The sequence below is a fragment of the Platichthys flesus genome, chromosome 23 (assembly GCF_949316205.1).
Source record: "Platichthys flesus chromosome 23, fPlaFle2.1, whole genome shotgun sequence".
In the NCBI taxonomy this organism is placed as follows: Eukaryota; Metazoa; Chordata; class Actinopteri; order Pleuronectiformes; family Pleuronectidae; genus Platichthys; species Platichthys flesus.
The window spans coordinates 5801788-5820320 of record NC_084967.1 but is presented as its reverse complement, the minus strand read 5'-3'; the positions used below and the strand labels follow the sequence as shown (position 1 = coordinate 5820320).

The window sequence follows — 18533 nt, the reverse complement described above, 5'->3', positions numbered from 1 at the left end:
GAACAGCAAGTAGAAAAGGACAAAAATATATATAAAACAAAAAGACAGAGACAGGAAACATAAACTCCGTTGTGATTTTACATTCACGTCCTTCATACATCAAAAATAATGCAGGTAGTCGCCCAAAAGTAGCGGGATGCTTACCCGAGTGCAGCCAAAACCAGAAAAGATCTGAAAGACAAACAGCCAGCCAGCTGAGCTGCTTCATATGTTTGTAAGAGGAATGCTGCCAGAGTCTCTATAAAGGACACGCTTCACACTGAGAGGCTGCGGTGCTTCTGACTGGATTCAGAGTTCTACTCGCCCACTCGGCTTCACCCCCGCCAGCAAGATACAGAGGAGAGCATTGCAGTCAGGAATCAGTGTGTCCTGCAAAGCCACGGTCCAGCTTTAATCATGCTGCGCTGCCGCTGGGACACAGAGGATCCCTTCGGCTCTCGACAGGCTGCTGCTGCTGTGGCTCTGCTCTCCAGAGTCTTTCAAAGTTGTATAAGACGGGGGAGCCATGAGATTTAAATATCGCGAGGCTCGGGCGTCCTGGTGGAATAGTGGTTAAGATGCAATGTCGCTGGTAACTGCAACGTCGCTGGTTTGATTCCAGCTCGGGACTCTTGTTGAATGTCACACTCTTCTTTCTCTTTCAACCTTTCTGTCACTATCACAAAAGGCAGAATTTATAAAAAAAAAGAAAGAAAACACATTAGGGTCATGTCACAAGAGACCATCAGACCAATGGCGCGGATTCCCATGACAGTATCTCTTGAACTTTCACTGGGTACATGGGGGCGTATAATTTAAGAGTCAAAGGGAAAAGGGAAATTTGCATTTCAAGGAAATTCAATGCACCTAGACACAAAGAGTGGACCCTATTTAAAAGTATATCTGGGATAGAAAACGATGCCATCTTTGTGTCTTTGCAGTAGCGATCAGGGGATGGAGTCACGGTAGCGAGGTCCTGCTGATACATGCACTCAGCCAATCATGAATCAGTCACTGTCAATCATGAGGTTCCACAAACTGATTAGAACCAAACTCACTGGTTTTAATCAGTTTTTAATACCAGTGAGCTTCCCAGACTTACTGACACCATCTTTGAGAAAAGTGTATTTGATTTGTATCTTAACTTTTTAGTTTGGCTCATACCTCATTTACGATCATAGAGGAGGTGGGATTCTTGACAATGCTTTTAGCTTTGCAGAGCTGTTATCCATTAGACGAGTTGTGTTTCTTTTCCTTTAGCTAAAAGGCAAACTGTAAAGAGTGACAACCAAACCACATAAAAACAGCAGAAAAACTAATAATATCTTTGCTGAAATGATCAGAGTTCATTTGGGGTTAGACAGGAGCAATATGTGCTTGCAGAACTTCTAATAGGTAATTACACGTTTCCAGGTTGATTCCCCGAATCCCCTCAAAACAGGTGTCACAGTGGAAAGGTCTAATAAATCTGTTTGGAATAAATTGAGCAACAAATTGTGAAGCTTCAGACAAACTGAGCTGCTTTCAAAACCCACATCGAGGGAGTCAATCATCAATTATGTTTCCAACAATATAAACTTCCCTGAAAATAGCAATAAATAGATCAGGGCACAATGCTGTGCCACCATACAACATTTTAAAGATAGCAGATTTAAGGTCTGAAATGAACATTCTGTCAAAGGATAGGAGACATTTTGGACTTCTCTTCCTCTTTCATAAATTATCCTCATCCTCCTGCTCCCATTTTTTCCTCCTCCTCTTGCTCTCCAGGGCAAGCGTATCTCGAAGTTTGATAAAAAGCCTTTCACTTTCGTCTTTAGTGCTCATTTCTGTCATTTTCCAAGCATGTCTTGTTGCTACATAATCCAAATGTACTCACATTAACAGCTGGGATATTTCCCCTTAAACTCGGATCCGCATACAATGTCCTGCTACTGGTAAGGTCTGTTAGAAACACCTTCGGTCGCTTAAATTTGTGATTGAGGCGGTTCAGTTTTGTTGTGTTGAACTGTGTGAAAAATTCAGAATAAAGTATTTATGTAAATGCCTGAGTACTTTCTGGAGCAGCAATTACCACCAGGAACACGGTGAGGGTTGTACAGAGTCCAGTCCTTCAGCTGCAAGTGACTCAAAGCAGAACCACCCCCCCCCCCCCCCCCCCCAATACCAGAAAATCAGAATACACTCATGAGGGCCGAACACTGACTGTGTATAAAAATGGACGTAGACGCTGGAAGGTGAAGCCAATGCAGTGTGCCTAAAACCTGTATTCTCTCAAATGACCTTCACCGGTTGCAAAAAGAAGTCAGCTCCTAAAGAAGTCTATGAAAATGACCCGACTGGCTCTCGTGCACACAGGCTGACTTTATTTGCAGTTTTAGCCACTAGATGCCGAAGGTCTTCTATCGTATGACATATCGCAGGGAATTCATATCGTGAACTGGGTCTGCACGTTATTCCAAAAACTAAGTTCGAGACAACCTTCCCTTTGGTTCTTACTTTGCCATCTACTGTGTTGAACCCGAAATACTTCCACACTCCGCTTCCCAGGTATTCTGGTGTCATGATCATCTGCTCAGGACGGCTCTGCTCGCTAGCGTCCTCCATTTTCATAGCAAAAGCAATGCAACATGACTGACCCCTGGCAGGTCAAGAGGGCAATCAAAAGGTCAAGCTGACGGTAATCGCCCTGTGCTGGCTCAGGAGACAAACCACTTCAGACGCTCTGATGTGTTTCTAGAATATATATATTCACATTTAAATGGATCATTACACTTTCCCCCCACATTCAAATGGATCTTTGACTTTCGAATAGAATTGATGGCTCCATCATATGTAACCTTTAAGATGTGTTAAACCCTCGAAGCTGCTTGGGATTAAGTTCTGACCTGCTCCTTTGACCCAACTCCAACATAAACTGCCAACACTGAGCCGGCTACCAGACTGTATTTGGGTTTTAACCAGGCACATGTTCATTTTAGCGAGTCCTTTGAACCAGACTTGCTTTCAGTGAGAAGAGATTGGCTCTTTCTGTCTGTGCGGCGCTGAAATGGCTCCGCTTGAGAGGCTTAATGGTTTAGTCTCTGGAGACAGAGGAAACTGCAAATAATGCATAATGTGTATCGTTCATGAGGCTGTTGTGAGTGATAATGTAATCATCGCTTTGCTTCACAAACAGTATCGTGTGCAGCCAAAACTCTCAGACGCAGAAATGATCTGTGCAAACCTCCATAATGACAAGCAGAACAGTTGTGTTAACATTGACGAACAGCTTGTCCCCTCTCTGTTATTTAGTAGGTGGCGCTTTGAAGAGGGAAACATGAGGAACTGCTTCACTCCAAACAAAATCAGATTCAAGGAGCCAAGCCCAATGCAACGGAGCATGAGGATTTATTGTTTCTTCCTCACACTGGGACCTGTAGAGGCTCCGACTCTTGGTTACTGCTCTCTCAAGGGTGAACGCAGAGTTTTTCCTTCCTGGGCGAGATGTGTTTTTATGCAACACATATGTCATTTTTAGTGCAGAACGTCTGAGGTGCTGCGTTAGCAACAATCCTTGATGCATACTATAACACAGGATGCACTGAAAGTCCGACATCAAGGTCACACACGTCATTGTAACATTTACAACAGGGAGGAGAAGCATCTTTAGAGACTCACTGCAAACTGAAACTCCACCTGCACCACCTGAGTGCCACACGTCTCAAAATACACAGTGGGAACAATCACATGTTTTATTCCACTCAGGTTCAGGATCCCCCATAGCAACTTGTGTGCTGATTCTAGCCAATACAATTTGAAGGTTACAATTGTAACTCTCTGCACCCACTCTCTCAACCACCAAATATAAATGTACTGTGTTCTGAGATGTGGCACATTATGAAAGTGCAACATAGATGCATCCAATGTCTGTTGTACTTTTCTCATGATATAAAGTTTTGATCAATAAGCAGATTTTCACATAACTGACTCATTCTGTGGTTCAAGGTTTACCCTAAACTAAAAATCTCATAGAGCTCAACAATTTGGTTCCACAAGTAAAAATCCCTTCATTTTCTGAATAGATATTTTGATTAGCAGCCATAATATTTTAACTATTCAAAGCAGACCTGGCTTAATCTACAAGAGTGTCAAATATTGTTGGACTTCTGAATAATCAATGGAATTGGGAATTTCCTCCAGAAACCAGATCCATTCCAGAGTGGGTGCTCAGTGTTACGCTCTGATAGTTGTTAAATTAATATTTTATACGGTAATAAAGCTCAAATTTCTTTATTTACCCAAATTACCAACAAATCCTTTACACTTGCCCTGCATTCTAGGGGCCTAAATTATGCACAAAGTCTAATAGCCCAAAACACCAAAGTTTAATTAGAGTAATTTGCAACATAATACTCAAAACACAACACACAAACTGGGGGTGGAAGGATTATTTGATGAGAGCCTCAAACCAAGAAACACTGGACAGGAGCATATTCACTCTTGGCTACATCTTGGCTGTGGTGCCTCTCCCTGGAAATTAAAACACACGCACACACACACACACACACCTACACAACAATGACATACCAGTTCTATGTTGTCAAGGACTCCAGTAGCAGCTCAAACTCTTTTGAGACAGAAATGTCGTGGGAAGTCGAGCACTTCTCGCCTCCAGAGTTTTCCGTTAGCTAAGACCAATGGTTGCTCACGGCTGTTTAAACTGCTGGCACAGGCAGAGGGGCTAATCCGTCCGAGGAGCGAGGTGGTCCTGAGCCGTTCAAACCGCTGGCAGAGGGGATGTGTGTGTGAGAGAGAGGGGCGGGAGGGGATGGGGGACACCTCTCCATGGTAGTCGATCTGGGGGTTTAGGTTAGTTTCAGCATAGAATTGAAAATGGTCGCATCTTTCCAGATTAACACTGACGAGTGGTCACTGTTGGCTTACGGCTGCCCCCCTTTAAATATTGTTAACTTTTTCATACAAGCTTATAAATGTCATTATGTACTGACTGTACTCCCAAACGGTTGACACAACAGAAGATGGCTTTTTAAAACATGATCTACCCATAAATGTAGATTTTTCTTTGTGTATCAAATAAATGTGATATTAAAAGTTAAACAAATTATTATTGTTATTATCATCGCTTTAAAAAGTCTGGATATAACCCAACGGTAGACGCTAATTAAACTGAATCAGATGTCCTCGCAGCTTGTGAGCCCAGTCGGCCCGGGAGTGAATCCGTCTCTCTCTTCGATCCACTCTGCCTCCTTGCCGGTCAATAAAGGACGAGCACAAAGGTGAACAGGATGACCACCGGCACTCATTCATTTTGTATTGCAAACATCCACCGCAGGACCGACTCTTCAGTGGCAGTGTGGCTGTCTGACAAGAGCGAGCAATGGCCAACCTTCTGTCTTCTTAAATCAGAGCGCAAAGTAAACTGCGTATGCCTAGCTGTCAGAGAAGATGACGGTGTGAAGTGGTCTTGCTGACACAAACCTCTTATTTACAGCAGTCAGAGCGTGTATGTCTGTCACTAAATCAACTTGTCTCCATGCAAAAAACAAAGAAGCTCCTTGCTGGTCTTTGTTTTCCTCTTTGTTGTCTCCCTGTGTGGAAGAAAAACAGTTTCTCTGTTTTGGATGTGTTCAGGGTTCATTTCATCCCTTGAATGATAACAGGTTTGCAGCTACAGAAAAATCACCCCGGGGAAAATAGAAGGGTTTCGCCGGCTATCGCACAGAAAACCGATGCAGGCAAGATTATTCAGATTCACTTCCTGCTGAAATGATGAGGGGCCTTGTGCGGGGATCGCTGCCAATCAAAGCCGCGCACATCAAAGCACCGCGCTCCAGTCTAATTGGTCGACAAAAGAGAAGAGAGGTGCGCGGTGTTGATCATGTTCACAGATGGACATCCTGTCTGGGAGCAGTGCTGCCTGCGCACTACCAATTACCTGAGGCGGTGTATTGTCAATGGGACTCCCGGTGATGAAACGTGGGTTGGCCTCTTCTAGTAATGTTGCTGAGTTGCCATAATTGATCTCCCTGGGTTTACGAGTGGCGATCGGACAACAATTTTAATGAGGCCGAGGTAGACGGGTTTGACTCATACCTCCAAAATAGATGTTTCGGTCCAATTATTCCCCCATTTACCACTGTGACATTTTATTTGTGATGCAGCACGGTGAGAAATCTCCTTCCAAAGCACCTCACATGAGAAGTGTCCGCCTCTGTGGCAGCACTCCTCCATCTGTTTGTCACAAATTCCCCCCCGCAATGTTGCAGGAGGTCAGTGTTGCATCACTGTGACGATGTTGAGGCTGAACACGAGGAGCAAATCCAACACGTCTGATCGGGTGAGGGGGGGCTGACTGAGCAGATGGTTGAAACAACAGGAAATACAGCTGAACTTTTGAATGGTCCCTCCTTGTTTGCCGTGTTTCCTGAGCAGCAGTTCACTACGCTAAGTCGCCGCCCATCAAAACGTTCCCTTCCATACATCGACTGCAATACACTTCCTACAGGGGAAATCCCATTTTACACATCAGTGTCAGTTTACGAGTGATAAGGAGCGTGACTCAGGCGGTGCATAAAGTCAGTTTAACGCCTCTAAGAAAATAACCCCCGGTGACATCAGGGTTATTTCTGGAGACTTTATTTTTAATGGTATAATAAACCGTGGTTATAAAGCAGGTGTGTGGACTATAACACGAGAAGGAATTTACCAGGCAGAGGGAGCAGAGCAAAACCAAGTTGCATTGTGGGAATTGTAGGCTGCAGAATGTTGGAGCTTTGAGGGAATTCACATGTAAACAGGGATGAATTGATTCCAAACTGGAGGTCAAGGTCACTGTGACCTTTGCCTTGTGAACGCATTAGCTAAAGAATGCCTTGAGAGAATCCTCTCAATGTGTCCCAGATGTTCACATAGACTCACAACTTAGTGATTAGACTTTGGTGGTCAAAAGTCCCAACATGCATTTGGCCTAAAACAGGATATCTCAAGTCTGCCTTTAGGGAATTCTTTTTCACATTTTGACCAATTGTCTCTTGGATTCGAAGATGAATTGATTAAATCCAGGGGTCAAAGGTCACAGTGATGTCATATTATTGTGCAGGAAGTAAGGAACACCCAGACAGACTGAAACTGATGCATACAACTGCAGGACGATAAGAGTTTTTATCCATCTCTTATAAGTCCCTCAGCTTTATAAATTGTAAGCGCGATATTAAACAGCTGGAGTACCCTGTAAAAAACATTGTTTAAAGACATGTGTTTTCCCAATAGAAAGGAAAACACACTCACACCCTCAGTGCGTGTGAGGATGCGAGTGAGTGTGTGAATAAGGGAGCATCTCACCCAGTCAGGCTTTGGCTACCCAGGCATAACTTGTTAAGACCAATTAATTTCCATGGAATTTATTGGTTTAAATATAGAATACAGCATGATTATTTATAAAGTCTTGTTTACCCGCACATCTCAAGAGTTGCACACTTTATATAGTGTTGAATCAGTCAGAACTGCTGTGACTGTCACAACCAATGAGACGGAACAGAACATGAGATGAACCGCACACGCTACAAGTGATTATTAAGAAGATAACAGAACCGACATATTCTGTGCGGCTGTTTGTTAGTGATGCTCCGGATGTAACGAGGTAGGGAAACAGCTGCGGAGCCTTGTGAACATCTTCAGGTTGTGACTCGGCAGTCTGCGACTCGCTCGGATTGCACGGAGACAGAAACGGGAGGTGACAGCTTTAACCCTGTGTGCTGTCGTCTCACTGGAGGATTCATTTGTTCCATTAAGGAGCTGGTTTGTAGAGACGGTTGCACCTGATATCCAGCAGCGGTTCTAGTGGCGGTGGTCTAGTGGCAGAAACTTGGACTATGGGCAGAGAAGGTCTCAGGTTCGACTCCACGGAGAGACAACAAAAAGACGAACCTGGATTAATCTGTCCAAAAATCCAAGAGGATTCTCCCTACCCTGTCTAGTGCCCCTGAGCAAGGCACCTTACTCCCCCAACATCTGCTCCCCGAGCGCCGTATATGGTCGCTCACTGCTCTGTGTGTCCTGCACCAGATGGGTCAAAAGCAGAGGTTACATTTCCCTATCTGCATGAGTGTGCCTTTGCATGTCTGTGCATGTGTTTGGGATGAATAAATGCATCTTAATCTGAATCTGAATCTTAATTGCAGCAGCTGAGAAACCAGAGTTATGAAGCCAGAAAGACAGAACCAGTGGCTTTTTAGTTTTACTGAAGTTCTCACCTGCGGCTCCTTCTGCTGGTACGGTCATCTCCCAGACACTGACCACGAGCACCATTACGAGCAGAGCCACTTTACTTCCGATGTGCGTGTATCGCTCACTCATCCTGCGAAAACAAAGAGGAGGGTTACCATCAAGCCGGCCGTAGTTTGAGCAACATTAGACGGTTTATTTACATTTACAGCCAAGCCTCTCTGGCAGTCTGCACGTACGTCTCAGCATGGGCCTCAGAGCTGAAGGCGTCATGGCACAGAACAGGAAGAGGTCGCTGTTCCACGAGCTCACGGTTAAACTTCACGATGGCTTAGCATGTCGAAATGCATATTTGCTCTCATCACACAGAGACACGGGCCGTTATCCTCCTTCCTGCTTTTCAAAACAAACTGCAGCTGTGGTGTGAATATGCCCCGGCTCACTGTCTCCGAATCCTCTCCTACTTCCCGCTCGCTCCTCCAACGGGAGCTTCTTGCAGCGGGAGCACGAACAGGAGGTGAAGACCCTCTGCTGCCCCGACAGGCTTCCCTAAGCCTCTCTAGGCTCTACAGAGGAGCGGGAGGGAGCGAGCAGGCCAAGGCGGCTAATCCGTCCATCCGCAGCAACTTCGCCTCGGCACTCCCTCTTCCTAATGAAGTGTGCTGGAGCCGAGGCCACACTGCATGAACCATCTGGCCCAGTGTGTTATCATTGACAGACAAAGATCACATTTCAATCGGGGATGCAGCAGCGGCGCGGTAATTACTGGAAGACGCGCGGTATCGTATGGCGCGAGGGTACAATGTTACAAGCTGCGTTTACGCCTTATTTACCGCCTCCCGCTTCTTATCTGCCTGCCTCATTGACTTATAGATTGGCTAAACCTCGTTGGGGTTCTCAGATTATTTGTGTAATTACATTTATTTTGGCAAAGGGAACATGACCTTTTTGTGGGGATCTTTTTTTTTTTTTATACCTGCCAGTGTCCCACAGGAATTCGAATCAGTGTATCAGTCTGCCCTCTATCCAATTATAAATGAGGTGTTTTGTCATCATGACATGCAGGAGGGGAGCTTGTTGTCTTTCCAGCATGACATCACTTGTGAAGGTTTTTAAATGCCGGTGTTTCTTGAGCCTTGACATTTTTTATTGATGAATTCATTGTTGGTCATCTTAAAGAAAATCTCGACACTCTCTGGATGCTGCCTCCTTCAGTTTCCCATGAAACAGCTTTTACATTTAGACAGAAAACTGGGATTGGTCTGATGTGATGTTCTGAGATCAATCACTGACAATACCTCCCTTCACTTTTACACTAACACAACACTTCAGTACAATTTGATGGTACTTGAACTATTGATGTTTTACACTTCAATACATGTCATAGATAAATATACTTTCTACTGTGCTACTTGTATTTTAATGCAGGAGTTACATACTACTACTACTACTACTAAATTAGTACATTACAGCTGAAAATATATGGTTTCTCTAATTGTTTGCATAACTTAACGTAATCTCCCCAGCAAAAAGTTCAAATTCATCACTTACAGCCTTATAATAGGAATTATACACCCACACATATTTGTATTAACAATGAATCAATATCATAAATATTAGTAGTACATTATAATAAATAATATCATATAACTCAGCATTGTACTGCATTTTAGTTCATTTTGCCCATAGCTAGTTTTACCATTGGACCGATCCTAGAGCTCCTTGGTGTTCAAACAATATGGGCTAACAATTTAGCAGCCTAGCAGGTGGGTAACGCTTTGCAGGGAATGCAAAGGCATAAAGACAAAGGAATAGGATGAGGACGTTTGGAAAAGATTCCTCAGATGTATTGTAAAATTGCAAAGACAAAACCCTGTGTGATTACAACTGCAATGGTTGTGGTGCAAGTGTGAACAATATTTAGGAAACTGTTGCAGGACAAATTACAATATTACAAGCCACCACAGTCGATATCATTTTTTCTTATTAGTAATGATATTAATGATTCCAAATTTCAGATGCTTGCTGGGCATAATGACAATATCTGAACACCGGGTTATTTAACCACTCATCCACCAGAGGAAAAGAAAACACACCAAACACCTAAATGAAAATTCCTTTTTCCCTCGTTTTCCTGTGGATGATCCCGTCCCCGCAATGATGTCACCCTTCACAGAGGCCAAGACTGTTAGCCTCATGACACTCAGCAGAAAGTTGAATGTAGCTGTGGACACATGGAAGGAGATCCACTCAAATCGTGAGTGTGATAGGAACGTAATGGTGAGGTTTATGTCTTTTCTGAAATGGACCTCAAAGTGCCCACCCAGGTGCTCTCAGTAGAGCGGCCGGTGCTAACGCTCACCTCCATGGTGACAGATTTATTGCCGTCGGTTACCTCACGAATGGGACCCTGGACCGAAATGGTGGCCAGTCGACGGAGCTGTGCAATTCAGGGCGATGAGGTGTGTGTGAGGAAAGGGTCATCGGTGACAGCGCAGGGCAAAGCTCCACGGCATCATTTGTTGTGCGCTCTATAGGAGTGCAATTCTATAAATGACATCTCATTGTCCCTGAATGTGCTCTGTTGTCATCGGTTCGGCGGGGCCGCTCTGCAGAGCGAGTCGCTGGAGATTTGCTACAGTTTGAGGCCAATTTAGATCCTGACCTTGACTCTAAGCAACTTCGACGAAAATACTGCCGCATGACTCGAGTCGTCTGAATCCACCGTTTTACCTCTTTACCCCTGTTATTACTGAGATAACACAACAAGGGGATCCAGCCTGTATCCAATTCACACAGGTTTTTCCATCTGCTGCTTTAACACAGTGTGGCAGATACTGATTCTATACAGCAACTGCATTAGAAAATATAACCTTCTCCATCCTAATTTAAAAGTGCTTTGATTGGGTGTGCTCTACGGTGGAGGTGAATTTACATCCCGCTGTGGTTCGGTTCGGTTTCCCAGCTTTCCTAAAATGCCATTGCCAAACAGAAGCCGGAAGCTGTTTCCATTGTTAAAGGCCTGATAGACCTTGTGTTCTCTACCTGCCCGGCAGACAAAGACATCGCCTGGCTGATGTACCAGCCTCCAGCAGCTGAAGAGCCAGATACTTCCCCCCCCCGCTGCCCAACGCAAAGCTCCAAGGGGAATGAGTTGTTGGAGGAACACCACAGCCAATGAATGCTAATGATGCTGCATATCTGCTGGATGTGTAATTAGGTAATTATCTGTTTACAAAAATTGGCGTAATTACTTTATTGGGCGATTATATGTCAGTGTTGTTATAAAAAAGAAACTTTAATGAATTGAATCGATAAATAAGTAAATACATAAATTTAATCAAGTCAGATACATCAACCTCCAGCCATCGACTCATCGAGCCACGTGCCTCAAAGCGTGTGTGTGTGTGGGGAGGGGGGGGGGTACTCCTCAGTGCAGTGACTGCACAGCGCCACAGCTCCCACGGTCAAACACAACATGTTCATTTCAAGAAAGAACTGAGGCACATTTTGGACAATAGACAATAACACAGCCTAGATCCTCATGTCTTTATTGTACATTTTAGAAAAGAATAACCTTGTATATAAAGTTATCCCCTTGCACTGCTACTTCCTTGTGCTGCTGTGTCATTTGTGAATCTCCTCTCCTCTCATCTTGCTTTGAAAAATAAAGCAAGTAAGCATATTTTTGAAATTGCTGAATTATACCTTTTAAGTATGATTATGACCCTAATGATGATGATGATAACCCTAATTAAAATAAACCGTCTTCCTAATAATTACTTTAAGTAGTGCTGAATAAGTGTCACATATTTGGTAGTGGAGCAAAGTCCCAGAGGGTTTTCGAGAGTAAACGAAGTCCGTGGTTAACAAGCTGCCGACAATGGTTCAAAGTTTGAATTGTGCACTTCAATCTGACGGTACTTCATATGGATGCCCTTTGTCACAGGCTCTGCAGTGGAAAACACATTTTAATGCAGATTATTTCCGTGAGTGTGAAACATGAACTGCACATTGAAGTTAGGAGGATGGAAGATGGGGGGATGGGGGGGGGGGGGGAGCAAACACTAATAAACTGAAGCTTAATTGACATGTGTGCAATCATCCCCTGATTTTCTGCAGTGCTGTGTTTCTCCTCCTGCCGGCAGAGACAGAATTTCTTCTTGTCTTCAGTTTGTCATGCGTCGTACTTTCATATGCAAATGAACGCCTCTCTATTAAGGAATGATGCATATTCTTTCCACAGGTGCCACCTCAGTAGTTCGCCCTGGATTCGTCTGCTCAAATTTATCCAGAGATTAGACTTTTCATCCCTTTGTTATGAGCTGGCTCTGTTGTGGGGTGTATAAGCCTGCGGTGTAGATCATCGGATTTCCTTTCAAGAGTACAAAGTGAATTTGTTTAAAACTGAATGAAGCGAGAAATCCCCGTCTCCGACCCAGACTCCGATCGCCTCAGTCATTCGGCCCGGCCCGGCCCCCCCCCCCCCCCCCCCCCACTCCCTCTGCCTCTCCGTGAAACATATTGAACGTTGGCAGACCAGTGAGCCCTTTCGTAAAAAGACTCCACTTGACGACTGACCTTGGTGAGAGGACACAGTAAAGCTGCCTTCAGTCATGCACCTCCTACGCATTTCCTCCGTTTCTTCTCCGGAGGAGGAGGTGGTGCATGTGTGAACGCAAATGTCCTCCTAGAATAAACACAGCAGGTGTTGACAGATTCACAAAAATTAAGAAAACAAATATCTCCCTTTGAAAAAAAGCGGCGTCATACACGTAAAAGACAACGACCAAGATGTGTAGAGAGGTTGTGGTGATACGAGCTGACACCGATGGCTGCAGCGGAGTTAATCTGTCACTTCCTGCCTCAGTCTGCTGCACCCGGCTGCTCCACCTCTCGCCCGAATAATGCGGGTTGCGTTATAATATGAATGATGAGGATTTGCTGCTGTTGTGAACGCGTCTGTGCAGAGAACCTCCCTCTGTGTTGTGAATGTGTGAAAGGCAAACTCTGGGTAAACTCCGTGGCCAATTCTCCGGCTTTCCCCCCGCAGGTCGTGTCGGAAATCGCCTCGAAAAGATTTTCAGCGTGCTCAAAATAAAACCATCTTATTGTGGCTTCCACAGCAAACTCCCACCGCTATCAAATCAGAAGGAGCAGTGACATTAGCAGGCTGCGAACATGCCGTCAGCCTCATACCAGTACAATATCGTGAATTATGAACGAGGCAGATCTGATTTCCTTCTATGATTCGCTATGATGCATTCATCCAATTTGACTATTTTTCTTTTGGATGCAAGATAAATACTTGTCCGCAGTTTCATTTATTTTTAACTGCTGGAAAGAAAATACCATGAGTGATAAAGTTGTGACAAGTTGAAGAGCAGCGCTGCGCGGCCGCGTCTGCTATCACTTTATTGCTGTTGATGGAGAAATAATAACATTTGCTATACGTCCGTCTGGAGCCCCAGTGAACGACGCCCGAGCTCGTCACTTTGACCAATCATTTTTTATTCTCCTGTACTGACACTGAGACTGAACAACAACAAAGTGTTAGGTTCCCTTCCTCTGCTCCTGGCGGCCATATTAAGGTGTCTGTCCTCTTAACAGCTCATTAGCATGTCACCCAGTATGTCAATAGAGACTGTCTACTTGTCCCAGTACCACACTTAAAATGTAAAATACACTATGAAGCCCTTCTAATGAAAAGACAGTGCTGTTTAAGCATATAGAAACTGATGTGCCATATCCCTTTATACTCAAAGTATACACTGTAGGCCTCCTTATAGCTTCATCCACTATGGTAACATGAATTTCAACTTAAAAGCAAAGAAATATGAAGATAAATGTGTTTCATTACCTCATTACAAATGCATTTTCAAACAAGGTTGCATGTCAACATTTTCTGTCTTATCATATAAACTTGAAAAGAAAAGCTGATGAAATCTCAAGGAAAGTTGAATATATTTTATAATTTATTTTCCGTAAGATTTTTTTTTTTTTATCTGATTCTGAAGAAGGGCAATGCTGAGCACTTAAATCAAAGACTATTTGTGGATCCACGGTCTGACCTCTTTTTTCGTTGTTGTCCCATTTGTGTCATTTATTTCCTCCTGTGATGGGTTTACATACTTTTCATTAGCCCGCAACAGACTCTATCAACCTCGGCCTATTAATAGTAAATATTGTTTGCAGAGGAGCGGAGAACTGTGTAGTTCTCTGTCTTCTCTGAAGGCCGACAATGAGTTTTTTAAACAACTACAACACTGCAAATGTATTTTTCTGCAAGACGTTGAATAAATACAAAACCCTTAGTTAGTTGTTAAAAATCAGTTATTTCCACATTGTTTTATTAATCAAAATTGAAGAAATGTAGGCGTTTTTAAATGTATAACTTAAATGTAATATACACAAAAATATATTATATTTATATTGGTATGATAAAGCTAGTCTAGAATATGACTCACTGTGATCGACTTTACTACAGAATAACCCCTTTTAAGTTTTGTTCTTGTGAATTATAAGGGACATGTTCATGATCCTCACCTTTTGAAATTCATTCTCAGAATTATAATTTCCTGATCAATGATTTGAAAAATTGCATTTCTCCTTCATTGAGATAAATATGAATCATTTTCACGTCAGATCTTTGACAACTGGACTCAGGATGTGTTTGACTTTGTTGTAACATTTGTTTCTTGCATGTTAAACTGCCCAATAGTGTCATATATATTATCCTGCACAGTGAGGCTCAAATAGTAGAATGATAAAAAAACATTTTAAGTGGCAGGCGACTCTACATGTCTAATTTAGTGGAAATGGAAAGTTTGTCCCTGGTTCGGACACTTAGGGGCTCATACGACTGTCGTATTTTTCCATAAATATCTCGCCTGTAAGCAGCTTTAATAACAAACTGTAACGTGCTTTACTTCCATGCCAGTTATCATTTAAAAAGTATAAGATTCAATTTGAAGTTACCCCCCTTGAAATGCACAAGGCAAGTGTGTAATCCGTGGTAACACAGAGCTTGCAGGGCGGGCGTGTGGGAGTGTTATCAAACCGTTAGAAGCCGGACCTTCCCTCTCTGTCTCTGCAGCTGGATTCGATATAGGGATTACCGGCCCTCTTCCCCCGGCCCCTGCATCTCTATCTCACTCTTCCCTTGGACCGTGACAGGGCGACTGTCACCTCGGACGGCTGCAGGGAGCCGATTTGCTCCGTCGCGGAACAAACACGGCTCGTTCGCCAAAACACAGATGTTCCCTTCTGACAGCCGAGGAGGGAAGCTCTCAACCCTGTCACGCCAAACAAGGGAGTTAGCCGACTCTTTGTCACACGCTCGGCGAAACATCTGCTACAAATCCTGCTCTCTTCACTTCACAGACGAGACGAGACAGCTGTCACGGCCGTGTTGAATTTGACGTATGAACTTGCGTACGGGACTATTATAGGATCCCTGCTGTGGCACATCGTCCTGACGACTTGCTAATCAAATCGTTACGCCTGTAGCGAGACGGCGCCACGTGAGCCCCGCTCCAAATTCTGTCATGCGAAGACTGTCAGAGGCTCGGTTCCCTCCTCGGGCCTCCGAGCTCACTTCTGATTTGCTCCTCGTGTCTGATTATATCTGCGTGACTGTTCATATCAGTTCTGGCATGGAATCTATAAACTCAAGGCCCGACAGCTCTCCGCAATGTCCACACGTGACGATAAATATGTCTTTGTCGTGTGCTCCAATCACCAATCAAGTTATTTTCCACTCTGTTTCTATGCAAAGCTGCAGAAATTAGGAATTTGTGAATTTACTTTGGATTTCAGCAAATGCAAATCATCTGATTCTCTCTTGCTCTTCTGAAAACTGCAGAAAGTGACACACACACACCCACAATCTCACACACACACCCACAATCTCACGTCTCTCATGTGAGAGGGAAACTGAGTGGGACACCTCCAGCTGCGGCCTGAATGCAGCCCGAGCGCGGACGGCCTTGATTCCAAATATCTACAGAGAAGACGCAGGCCGGGCAGAGAGCGAATATCAGCGCTGTTACCCGACACTGGGGCTAAGTGCCCTTTCAGGGAGTTAACCACCAAGACGACCTTCCGTAACGACACGTGGAGATGCTATCTGAGAGGCCGCGCTCATCAAAACCGCAACAGCCAAATGGCCTCAACCTTAGTTTTCCTTTGATTAAAGTGTCTATGCATCAGCGTCTCATGCTCCACTGTGCTATTTCAGGCCAACCCCACCTTCAGATGGCACCATCAGCGTTTAGAGGCGCTCCCTTCAGATCGCAGTGTACCTGCGAGTCTCTGCTCTTCTTTCTTTTTATAGTTGAGATCTGATAACACCACAGCTTATTGTTTGCTTCCCTGTAATTGCTCTCTTAGCTGAGGCTTTATGAATTATCAATGAACACAGTCTAAATATTTTAGTCAAAGGTAGCACATCTGTGGCACTTTCATCAACAGCCTGTCTCACTGATATATTCAACTGATATCAATCAATTTAAGCGATGGGGAAGATGAATAACTTAACCCTAGTACTTGGCTTTAGTACACGTTAATGCAAGTTTTACACTAGTGCCCTCACCAGATTTCATAGGGAAGTAATATACTTTTCACTGTACTAGTACTATTACAATTGCCATACAGAATTAGCTCAGTTTCTTTTAATTTGAATAAGTTACAATCATTTAAATTGGCATCATCTTGACAAAATAGAAAACAGTAAAATACAACTTATAAATATGCATTAGGACAATCTAGTAACACTCCCTGTGGCAGTGTTCCTGTTGTTTTTATATTTCACATGTTGGGTAAATGTTAGATCCTATCAACTATCACATGACGATGACTTGTGGGCAACGGCCAATATTTAATCATCATTAAAACAAACAGTTTTCCTGTTTTCCAAAGTTTGTTGAAACTGGCTGCTTCATAGCTCTCAGTCTCACCACAAAGTTGATGTCTTAATTGGAAGGCTTCAGAGGTGCTGGTGGATTTTAATCCCGTTTGACAGACTGGCTGGTTCCAGTGTTGGGTTCTGCTAAATTAACTGCCTGCTGGCCGGAGCACGTGAAAAGTTTTAATGTCTTGATGAGCTTGATGATTTTCACTGACTTTTCAGTATTAAACTTGGAGTGAACAGGAAAATAAACTGCAGCTTCATTAGTCCTGGAGTCAGTGGTGAATGTTAATGTTTAATGATGATGTAGTAGTTTAGAATAAGGGAAATACTACACAAAACAAAAATGACCTAAAGGTAAAATCAGGACAAAAGTGCTCTGAGGTCACCATTCGCAAAATACATGTTTCCATAGTTTCAGATTTCACAAACCCAAACATGAAGGACGAGCAGGAAATGAAGTCAAACTGTCAGAACTGCATCAAGGTCCCGGGCAGGTTGAAGCACCGAGCGGCATTTTCGTCAGCTTTTTTTTTGAAAGAAAATAAATGAATGTCACAATGTGATGTCAGCGTGTCCCCGTGGCAACAGAGGCCGTCCTGTAACTGGAAGGACGTGGGTTTGATCCCCGTGACGGCCGGATGTCCTTGCGCGCGACACTGAGTCCCTGCGTCCGTGTGGATGAGTGTGTCAGTTCAGTGACTGCAGAACAACATGGAGGACAACAAGTAGATGAGGTATTAAACATGTATATTTCTCCCTGAGAGCCAGTCAGGTGTGTGGGAGTCTGATTTCATTTTAGTCTAGAGTGACATAATTTCATGCTATTGCAGTTTTAATGCGTTGGTATGTTTTGATATGATGAAATTAAATTGGTTGGAGCGCTTATTGTCTTTCTGCCATGTTGCTAACACCTTAAAAATGAAAAGAGAAGTGATTATACTCTTGTGGTAGCAAGTGGAAACTGTCCAGGGGATAACAAGGGGATTGGAGGTAATGGCGACCTGAGTTTAAGGCTTTTTTCCACCGTCCCTTCTCTCTGTCAGGAATGGTAATTATAGAATAAAGTCGTTTCTACAACATTTTAGAGGGATATTCTAATTCATAGGAGACACAGGTGAAAGGTTTTATACTTCCTGCGAAAAAGATCCCATTAGTCTAGTACCATTATGTATTTGATATATACTTTGCTTGAAAAACTAGAGGTATACTGTAGATGTGCATTCCCGGGCTTTGCCTTCCTTAAAGGTGGCCAAGGTAATTTTTTATTTTTTTTATCTGTCCATCTCTGAAAAGTATCATACGACTTAGAAATCACGTCAAACTTGCTTTAATATTCATGTATGTACTTACATATTTGTCTACATATTTACAAATCTCCATACAGTACACAAATTCGAATAGGATTTACCAATTATTT

General features: G+C 43.5%; 1 protein-coding gene and 1 long non-coding RNA gene across 2 annotated transcripts in view; one reads left to right on the top strand and one right to left on the bottom strand.

Moving 5' to 3' along the window:
- Positions 1-11816, top strand: part of LOC133948922 (uncharacterized) — a 48827-nt gene extending 37011 nt beyond the window's left edge. Inside the window, exon 3 of the long non-coding RNA XR_009920103.1 lies at positions 11262-11816. This is a non-coding gene — a long non-coding RNA (uncharacterized LOC133948922). The remainder of the gene's footprint in view (positions 1-11261) is intronic.
- LOC133948920 (chemokine-like protein TAFA-2) overlaps positions 1-18533 on the bottom strand; it is a 51164-nt gene that overhangs the window by 12345 nt on the left and 20286 nt on the right. The window contains exon 2 of the mRNA XM_062383005.1: positions 8235-8338. Within this exon, the coding sequence (XP_062238989.1) occupies positions 8235-8337 (103 nt within the window). The 5' untranslated portion in view covers position 8338. The remainder of the gene's footprint in view (positions 1-8234; positions 8339-18533) is intronic.